Source organism: Cynara cardunculus (assembly GCF_001531365.2).
Source record: "Cynara cardunculus var. scolymus isolate 2C chromosome LG 13, CcrdV1, whole genome shotgun sequence".
Taxonomy (NCBI): domain Eukaryota; kingdom Viridiplantae; phylum Streptophyta; class Magnoliopsida; order Asterales; family Asteraceae; genus Cynara; species Cynara cardunculus.
Window position 1 is genome coordinate 38,814,360 of NC_037540.1, and position 10,815 is coordinate 38,825,174.

Consider the following 10,815-nt stretch of genomic DNA (forward strand, 5'->3'; position numbering starts at 1 on the left):
CCCTCGCTGATCCCTCGCTGATCTGCGAGGGATCAGCGAGGGAATTTGCAGAAGAAATTTCCCTCGCAAATCAGCGAGGGATCAGCGAGGGAATGAGTTTTTTGGCAATTCCCTCGCTGATCCCTCGCTGATTTGCGAGAGATCAGCGAGGGAAACTTTCCCTCACAGATTAGCGAGGGATCAGCGAGGGAATGAGTTTTTTTTGGCATTTTCCTCGCAGATCCCTCGCTGATCTGTGAGGGATCAGCGAGGGAATATTTCCCTCGCAGATCAGCGAGGGATCAGCAAAGGAATGAGTTTTTTGGCATTTCCCTCGCTGATCCCTCGCTGATCTACGAGGGAAATTTTTCCTCGCTGATATTCGTCGCTGATACCTGGTTTTCTAGTAGTGTATATTACATCTTCTCCCTGAGCTAATAAGCCTCCAAATATAAGGCTCGAAGAAAATGACAATAGGCTACCACAGAGCATATGGATGAAGAAAAAGAAAAGAAGGGATGTATGTGGGGTTATGAGATCTTGGTGAAAAAATGCATATGGGTTTTCGTCAATCGGTATTGTCATAAAATCGGGTGATGAAGAAGACGAAATAGGAGAGAAACAAAATGTACAAGTTACTCATTTGTCCTTTCAGTTGAAATAGCTTATTGAATTATAGCTGTCAGATAAAACTGATTTATATGATTGAGATTGTTTTCCAGGGTCTTAATAAAATTAAAGTTTCTAATGAAACCTCCATTACAAGACAAAAGGTTTTCACCAGATGCCCATTTTTAATTGCGTCGGTGATTTGTGACAGAACACCGATAAACCAAATTTGCACAAAATATTTCTAAGGACAAGAAAATTCTTCGGTAATCTGTAGTGATGTAGAACTTTATTGACGAATCACCAAAAACAGAAAATCCAGTAAATAATAGTTTAAATATTTAAAATTAGATATAAATAAAATGAGGTACAAACGTAACGTATTGGAAACAACTTGAAACGTGGCACCGTTGAAAGATGCATCTATTCTACTCCTAACACTAACGCTCTTTATCGATTTGATTAATAACAAAAAAATGTTAATTCAGAATAAATTACACATATAAATCCAATTTATTTTAATATAATATATCAAATAATAAAAAACAAATCGAATTAATTAATATATTATATTATATTGTTTTAAATAATTTATTGGACTTATGATATATCTCAGTATCGGGGATGATACCCAAGATCTGTATTTGTTAATAAACTCTCTTGGCGGATGGGTAATATCCGGGATGACTCTTTATGATACTATGCAATTTGTGCAACCAGATGTACATATAATATGCATAGGATAAGCCGCTTCAATGGGATCTTTTATCCTGGTCAGAAGTTATTTTGAAATGTTGAAACTTATTAAATTTTAAACATAAATTTTTTGGTCATTTTTACATTTTCAACTATATTATCAACTAATTTTTATCAAACGCATTTAGTTCACCGATTAATTTATCAACAACCAACTAACTTAAGAGCAAGTTTGTCAAACATAGCCTAAGAAGGGTATATAACATTACCAATCTTCAGTAAATTTACACAAATAACCAACTCAATAAAGTAATTTCATTTTTTAGTCATTTTAGAAACCCTTAAGGTAGCGTTTGGTACGCAGACATGATTGGACATGTCAGAAAAATACAAGAGGGTAGGACAGGACTGGACAACACAAGAGTATGTCTGGTGTTTGGTACGACTAGGATTGGACGTGACAAAACTAGACAAACTACCTTCAAGAGTTATTTGATGATTTTAAATGTTATATAATAGTTGTATTTAACATAAATAAAGTAAATAATTAAAGAATTTAATTTATAAATATTTGTACACAATTTTCATATAAATGAATAGTCATATATAATAGTACCAATTTGAATGAAAAATTTGATATAATTGATGGTAGTAATGGTGGCAGTGGAGGTGGTTTTGGTTATGGTGGAGGTGGTGGTGGCCGACAGTGGTAGTGGCAATGGGCGGTGGTTATGGAGGTAAAGACAATGGTGGTTGGTGGACGACAGTGGTTATAGAGGACATGAAGATGGTGAATTGTGGTGGTGCTGGCGGTTGACAATGGTGGATGAAGTATTTGTGGCTAATGTAGTAAATATAGTTGTGGTGGTGATTATGGTGGAGGTGAGGTGACAATGAATGGTAAGGGCCGATGGTGCGGAGGAGGTTGTTGCAGTAGAGTAGGAGTTGGAGTTGGCCAATGGTGGTTGTGGAAATCATGGAGGAGGTTGTTGCGGTATAGGAGGATTTCGAGGTGGCCAACGGTGGTACTGGTGGTGGTAATGCGTGGTGGTGGTCGGTAGCCAATGGTGGTTGTAAAGGTGACAATGGTGGTGAAGGAGATTGTTGTAGTAGAGGAGAAGTTGGAGGTGGTGAATGGCGATAGTTGTGGTGGCAATGGATGGTGGTGGTCGATGATCGACTATGGTAGAGGTGGTGATGGACTTGGAGGATGGTGGTTGTGGAGGCGGTGGAGGATGTTGTTGTAGTGGAATAGTAGATGTCGGTGGTGGTGGCGGCAGCCGAAACTAGAGGTGATAACCATTAAAACAAATACCATATTAAGATTATATATCAAACTAAGGTAGATTAGTAATATTTTGGTTTCTGTCTCATTCTTGTCCCATCTTGTTCGACCAAATGGAACAAAAAAAAACATCTTTTGTCCCATGCTGTATCACCTTGTCCAAATTCTTGTCCCTATCCCATATCGCGTCAAACATGGGACAATGAGTTCTTGTTCTGTCCCATGCTCCACCAAACATAAGACAGTGAGTTTTTTTCCATCCTTTCCTGTCCCGTCCTATGTATCAAATGCAGTTAAAGATTTTCGCGTAAAGTTTATTTTCAAATGATTTTAGTTATTTATATAAATTTCGAATTATTTAACAAGTTAAACCATGGCTACATGTCTTCCTCCTGACAACCCATTTCTGTTTAGATGACGGATAAGCCTCTGATTTTCAACCTCACTTCACCCCCAATTTCTTCTTCTTTCCCATTTCCACCCACGATTTCAGTTTTCCCAATTTCTGCTGGATTTATGAACCGAATTCATCTCTGATTCATTCGAAATTACTTGAATCCTATATTTATTTGATAATGGCAGCCGTCACTTCATTATCCTTCTCTGCAATTACTCAATTATCCGAAAGAAAAATCAGTCTTCTATCTTCAACTCGATCTCTGCTCTCCAACCTCGATGCATTTAGGGTTCGTACGAACTTCTCGATTGATTCCGTAAGTGCTCGAGCTTCCAATTCGAATTTGAGTTCTCGTTTCGTCGTTCATTGCATGTCGACTGGATCAGGCAAGTTGTTTTATGTAACTTCATTTTTGATGTATCAGCATTTAACACAAACGTAGTATCTTTCCAGTTCGAATTTGACTGTAACTTCAGATTTTAATCATTTTGTTTCAAGAAATTGAAACTTTCACTTGACACATGTCGAGTAATGAGCATCAAAAACATAAAATTTAAGAGTTTTAAGGAACATATTGCAGTGATTGCTGAAGGGTGAATTGCTAAATTTTGATCCTAATCTATCAATATCGGTTTAGGTCCCAAAATGGAAAGCAGCATCTTTTGGGAAGTGAGGTAGTAACATATTTGACTATCAAAACTCAAACGTTTAAGATATCTTGATGAGACATCGAAGCATAGTTAGACTAAAGATTTATGAATGTTCCATCAACGGAGCTGCTCACTGCTCCAAATGGGTGTTGCTATATGAACCCCTTTGGGTTAATATCGAGTCCAATCTTGCATTGAAAATGCAACATAATTAAAGAAACCTTGGACCAAAATGAGAATTAGTTCTTTACTATCATATAATGATTACATTATACTCATTAATAGTCATTATATAGTGATCATTAAGGGTACAAAGTTAAACTAGAATCTAAAACTTAAAGTCTTGCATTTGTTTAGGACAATCGAAAAGAAGTTGTTGTAACTACATGTGTATTGATAACATTCAGTTAAACTATGGCAGGATACATGTTGCAATTTTCATGGGACGGAAAGAAAGCAGTTCATTATGCAAAGAATAAATTTTGCCTGAATTTCTTAATTTTTAAACCAAGAAAACATAGTTTCCGGTTCCACTATAGATTCCTATTATGCAAAGCCAATGAATATTCCAAAAACAAGAATGCTACAGTGTGAAGTTAGAGGTCATGGCTCCTAAGTTTGAACTCCGAAACTAAGATTGATTTTCCAAATTCCATTTCACATTTTTTATATCTTCAATGAACTCCATAGAAGTGCTACAAGTAGAACAACGGTGGTGTTAATTGTAGAAAATTTCATATCAAATTTGTATTCCTCAATAGTCAACTGTACTTCTATGACCATAGTTCCTTGTCATTTTGATCGTTTAACATATTTATTTCGTTGGTCCCATTCATAGAGCATAAGAAGAAACAAAGATGTAACTATAGGTCCAGAGTATAAATAAGAAATGGAAATGGGAGCCACAAGATCAACGACGAAAAGTGAAGGAACACGGTATAATTTAATGCAACCGTTAATCTCCTATTTTTCTGCATATTTTCAAACCCTTGAAGATGAAAACTTACCCCGACTGTTAATGGTCCCATTAGTTTCCGGAAGTGTATATATAACACCAAATTATGGTTTCTAAAGATATGCTAGCTATGTTGTTCTTGGATGGTTTTTGTACATTTTGTTGACATCTTTTGTTGTATTTAGTTGCACCACCTGTTTCCGAGACAAAATTGAAGTTTCTAACTGCTTACAAACGTCCCATACCGAGTATCTACAACACAGTGCTGCAAGAGCTAATTGTACAACAACATCTGATGAGATACAAGACGACATATAGTTATGATGCTGTATTTGCTCTAGGGTTTGTCACTGTTTATGATCAACTTATGGAAGGGTACCCAAGTGATGACGATAGGGAAACCATCTTTCAAGCATATATTAAGGCACTAAATGAGGATCCACAACTGTACAGGTCTGTCTAAAAAATTTCCACATTCTCCTTTGACTATTTTTCTGCTTTTTGTCTTCAAGTTAGCTTTGCTTATGAACATTGAGTGTAACATCTTGTTGCACATGATTGTGGCTGTGCACAGTAAGCTCTTCACAGATCATTGCTTGTAGGCTATTAGTAATTCCCAATCATGGTTGTAGTTGGTTCGTCATTTGGAGGTTATCAGCGTACTGTGTTAGTTTGGTATATCTGAGTATGATTTGTTTATGTAGATTTGTTTTTGGTTTGACATGTGGGTTAAGGAGATAATGGTTGTGGGTTATATAACCTTCAGGAACTTTTGTTATTTTATTTTGATTACATATGAGCTCTTTATAAATTTTGAAAAGCTTATATCCAGCTTTTTAAAATATGAACTTACCTGCTTTTATCTCTTTCACTGACTGGGGGTCTACACAGAAACAACCAATCTACTCTTTTGAGGTAGATGTCAGGTCTCTGTACATCTTACCCTCCCAAGACCCCACCTCTTGGTGGGATATACTGGGCTCATTTGGTTTGGTTTTATGAGCGATAAGTCCTTGGTAGTGTATTACCTATAGCTTCTTATCATTGTTTTGAGATGAAGGTCTTGTGGTGGAATGCTACAAATGGTATAAGAGCTTAAATTGGATTCCTAGATTGTCTTTCAGTTTGAAATATGATTGTATTTGCTTGGGGGTTATTAAGGCGAATCTAATGCTTTGGATTAGGGTCTTGCATTGCTTGCTCATTTGGTGATGCCAGCTATATAATTCAGAAAAGCTCCAAATGATCTCATACTGTTGGACTAAACAATCCCGTATCATAAATTTCAGGACCGATGCACAGAAATTGGAGGATTGGGCTCGTACACAGAGTTCTGGCACACTGGTCGATTTTTCATCTAGAGAAGGAGAAATTGAAGGAATATTGAAGGATATTGCAGAAAGAGCCGGGGGTAAAGGAAGTTTCAGCTACAGCAGGTTCTTTGCTGTTGGTCTGTTCCGCCTACTGGAGTTATCGAACGCAACAGAAACAACCATCCTAGAGAAGGTAAAGAAAACATTCTGTTTCTAGTTTAATTGGGATTTTGCATAGAAAACAGATGGATTTCTAATCTGCTAATATGTTACATACAATTGCTAAAATATGATGTGTGCATGTGATGTTTTATTGTTCATTTTCTTTTGGTATTACAGCTCTGTGCAGCTCTTAATATCGACAAAAGAAGCGTTGACAGAGACCTTGACGTTTACCGTAATTTGCTATCAAAGCTTGTTCAAGCAAAAGAACTTCTAAAGGAATTCGTTGCAAGGTAAACCACACTTCTTTCGAGTAAAAAACATTATAATTAAACCTTTGAGGGCTAGCTCAATCGGCAAATAAAGGCTAGGCCTTGGCACTCCTCAGGGCCACTGAAGATTTTCCTAGCCATTATCTTCAGGGCCTCATGGGATTAGTCAAGGTGCGCACAAGCTAGCCCGGACACCCATGGTTACCAAAAAAATCATTATAATTGCTGCATTGATCTGATTTCAAGTCCAAATCCCTCTTTTTAAGTAAACCAAGGCCTTAGACATTGAACTCTTTCTCCATTTCTAGGGAGAAGAAGAAACAAGAAGAAAGAAGCGAACCTCAAAAGGCAAATGAAGCAGTAATGAAATGATTAGGGGAATAGCAATACGCAAGAAAGTAATGCAAATTACGTTGCTGATAAATGCCGGTGAATCCCTGATCACTTGCAAATTATTTCAAGATAGAGTTTATATGCATCTTTTCACCTTCCAATTTATTGTTTAGCATCCAAAAGTATAATTTGCTATGCATACATGAAGTAACTGAGATGCATACGATTCAATATATAGTGCGGAATTAAAGGTATCACTGCTACATTTTCCTCCAATTTTTTGTCACTTGGGTCAACTATTGTTTGGATTCTAGGATCATGAATATGTAGAACTTCTGACTGACTGCTCATCATGTGGATGTCAACAAGGCCATGTTTGGGAACCATAAGCTAGCTTATCTTTTGAGCTTATTGAAAACGCCTCTTTTGGTAAGCCAAAAAGCTAGTTTTTTGACAAACATACTTCAAATAGCGTTTCAAAAAGCTCCAAGAGATATTTCCAATTAATTTTACAAGTCCTTTTTCTTATTAGCTGCTAACTTTTCAGCTAACAACTAGTTTGACAAACAAAGCCTAAGGTGAAAAATGGTATCGTAAAATTTGATCTATGATTACCCTTTTAGTCATTTGGGGTGCGTTTGGCATCGGGTCAGGATGGGACCAGATGGGAGAGAGTGAGATAGGCGGGTGAAAGAATGTGGAAGGTCTTAGGTTTTATTTTAACATGGGTAGTTTGGTAATTCACCAATCTTGTCCTATCTCCATTTTTGTTCCACCTATTTTGGTGGGACAAAAGAATGCAATTTTTGTCTCGCTCGATCCTATCCTAGTCTAATACGCACCAAACATGGGACAACAAGTTTTATCTTTCTTTTATAGTTTTAGAGCCTCTTAGTGAAAGCAGCAGGACATAAATCAGTTCAGAAATGGGAATCTTGATCCAGATTAAAAACCTTTGAAAATTGCAGATTACTATTTGATCTCTTACCATCCAAGCCCTCTATGTAAAATCTTTATTTTGGCTTATGCAACGCCAAATTAGGTATTGTTCATGCCACTGAGTGATCTGTCAGATCATATGTATTATGCTTACAGTTTCTCAAGTGTTTAAAACACTCTAAAGATGAGAACTTCTCTTACTAGGCTCAGCTCATAACATAATCCTGTTCTTAACGGAGAAAATGAGACTCAACTAAACCAAACCAAACCAAACCCGCATATCCTATCCGGACGTGGGATCTGGGAGGGTAGGATGTATGATAAGACTTGAACTGCGCCCCAACGAGTAAGACAGTTGGTTCCTACTAGACCGGCTTAAAACGAGCTTAGCTGAGGTGGGCAATATCAAGATCCTCTGGGAATCTGAATGACTCTACCTGGACCAAACTTAGTGAGGTGATCAATGAACTTTCTCCGCTCTTCTTCTGTAGGGAAATCTTTGTCACAGTTACTGTCATCAGTTTCGATTTCTTCGGAATCTTGATCGATAGGAGTGCAAGGGGTCGTTAACGCTTTCTGATATGCAATTGTCTGTGGTCACAATCTTGACCGGTTCATGATGCGAGATAGTGTCGTCATCGTCAACCGGGAGAGGTTGTTTCCAGGGTTCCCCATCAATCCTCATACATGTACACTCTTGTGGAATTCAAATCTAATTCTGTTTTGTCTGCTCACAAAGAAAAATATCAATTTGACAAACAGTTGGTCACATAAATCCTTCTGCTGCTTTATTGAAACTCTGGGAATTGTCATTTGATTTTTGAAATTACACGAGAATCCTCATTGTGAAGGTTCGGCTTTTTTTCCTTCACAATATTTTACTAGTGAAGTTTCAAGTGTAAAAAAGTGGTCTCACGGTTCTCATGAAAACAAGTTGGTCTTACGTGAACCGAACCCTATATATATATATATATATATATATATATATATATATATATATATATGGAGCCAGTTTAGAAAATTTATAAAAAAATGAAATATTGAGTAATATTTTCATAACCATTTAACTGTATTGTATGTAAATGTGCATACAAGTAATTTGTTTGGCATGCACATTTGTTTAACATGTACACGTGAATATAATCCAAGTTCGTCTTAAATTACTTGTATGCACATGTACATACGATACAGATGAATGATTATTGGTGTTCCTCAGTTTGTAATTTCTTTTGGGGTTTTCCATAGAACCGTTTGCGCTCTCTCTCTCTCTCTCTATATATATATATATATATATATTCTCTCTCTCTCTATATATATATATATGTATATATATGTATATGTATATATATGTATATGTATATATATGTATATGTATATATATGTATATGTATGTGTGTGTGGGAGGGGGGATCTAGGGATAACCCTCAAATGATTAAGCTCATATATATGTATATAGAGGGTTGGGTTATGTGAGAAATGAAGTTATAGTGAGAAACGTAAGAGGAGATCTCCATCCTTGGATCAATCCTAATTGAATTTTCAAACTAATGAGGTGCACCGAAATGCACCAGATCAATTCCATTTTAAATCGCAATTCATGGGTGAACAGAAATTAAAAGTGATCAAGAATTCAGATAGTTTCTTATGCTTCTTACCATAACTTCCCTTCTCATACGATTCTCAGTGTGTGTATATGTATATATATATATATATATATATATATATATATAAGTTGAAATCGTTTTTGATCAATCTCATTAATATTTTGTGAAATAATGTATAATATGTTGGATTATTTGAAGCAATGCAAGTTTTATTAAAATAAAATTCAATGACCAATATTAAGAAACAACATATAGGTTACTTTTACAAGTACTAAATTTATCAACTCAAGCAAACAAAAGGAATTGAATTGTCCAGAATGACCAAATTTTTTAAAAGTATATAATACTTTTACCCGGCAAAATAGAACAAATAAACTTACACACATTTCTTATCTTTGATGAGGTTGAACTCCTAACCTGCTAGGAGGTCAAAGACTCACATACCACTAGGTCAAAAGCCCTTTAATTAAGAATAACCAATTTTAGATGAACCTTATATCAAGATGTACAATTTGGACCCAAGAGCATACTTGCATGTCTTATGAAAAGCTGACTTTTTAGAGTAAATTTTGGATTTGGTTTCTAACGTTTGAAACTTTTAACGAAAACTTTATAATATTTATTTTAAAAATTTCTCACCCAAATTTGCAAAAAAAAGGTTTTGGTTACTCTTACTTACAAATGCCAAGTTTTTTTGATATTTTTGTTTACTCCATTTAAATAAGGGGCATTTTTGGCTATTTTACAATTTTATTTCATTTTTCTATTGAACGTTAAAAAACAATGGTGAGATGCACTCCATCTTTGGCGCCTCTTCCATCCTTGGCATCGTCCCTTCAATTATCGACCATTTTACATGAGACCCACTCCTTCTCACCGTGACCACACCTGCAACTCCCCTTCTTTCCCGCCTCCTCACTATGACCACCACCACCTTCTCTCTCCTTCTCACCATGACTACACCTGCAACTCCCCTTCTTTCCCGCCTCCTCACTATGACCACCACCACCTTCTCTCTCCTTCTCACCATGACTACACCTGCAACTCCCCTTCTTTCCCGCCTCCTCACTATGACCACCACCATATTCTCTCTCCTTCTGCGTGTTAAGGTGTGACACTGTGTTAAGGTATAGTATGTCAAGATTTTCATGGTTAATGTGTTATAACATGAGTTAAGGTGCGTTAAGATGTGTTAATGTTTTCATTTTAATATATGTTAAAATTATGGGGTATGCTAACATATATTATGAATGTTCAAGGTTGTTAATGCATGCTAATGTATATTTTCGTGGGTGTAAACATATGTTAAGCTCCGCATCTACCCAGAATATTGCCATCAGAGTTAATTAAGCTTAATTATGAAAATGCCATTGTGCCCATTCAAACCATCGAATCTAGCGCACGATCTCATCCAAGGGCGATCAAGGGGGTCCTACGATTCTTACGAGAAGAAAAGTTTCTACTTGATCCCGAGTCTATATATATATATATATATATATATGTATATATAATGTTGAATTAAACCATCAACTTATTATTTAGAGTAAACTACATTCTTCCAATCCCGTTGTTTGTGGAAAAATTGTGTTATTTGCCCTTGGTGTTTCAAAATTGTGGTTTT

The 10,815-nt window shown here is 36.2% G+C and overlaps 1 protein-coding gene across 1 annotated transcript; it reads left to right on the forward strand.

Moving 5' to 3' along the window:
* Positions 1-2,942: 2,942 nt before the first annotated feature.
* On the forward strand, positions 2,943-6,927 carry LOC112524621 (protein THYLAKOID FORMATION1, chloroplastic-like). The gene is made up of 5 exons (XM_025134536.1): positions 2,943-3,352; positions 4,757-5,024; positions 5,861-6,077; positions 6,224-6,339; positions 6,627-6,927. Exons 1-5 carry the CDS (start codon positions 3,145-3,147, stop codon positions 6,688-6,690), a joined length of 873 nt encoding a protein of 290 aa, XP_024990304.1. The 5' UTR covers positions 2,943-3,144; the 3' UTR covers positions 6,691-6,927.
* The last annotated feature ends 3,888 nt before the right edge of the window (positions 6,928-10,815 follow it).

Excerpts from the sequence above, each read along its gene's own strand:
- LOC112524621 (XM_025134536.1), top strand. The coding sequence starts at position 3,145 with ATGGCAGCCGTCACTTCATTATCCTTCTCTGCAATTACTCAATTATCC. Across the intron at positions 3,353-4,756 it reads TTGCATGTCGACTGGATCAG|TTGCACCACCTGTTTCCGAG; the intron begins GCAAGTTGTTTT and ends TGTTGTATTTAG. Across the intron at positions 5,025-5,860 it reads GAGGATCCACAACTGTACAG|GACCGATGCACAGAAATTGG; the intron begins GTCTGTCTAAAA and ends CATAAATTTCAG.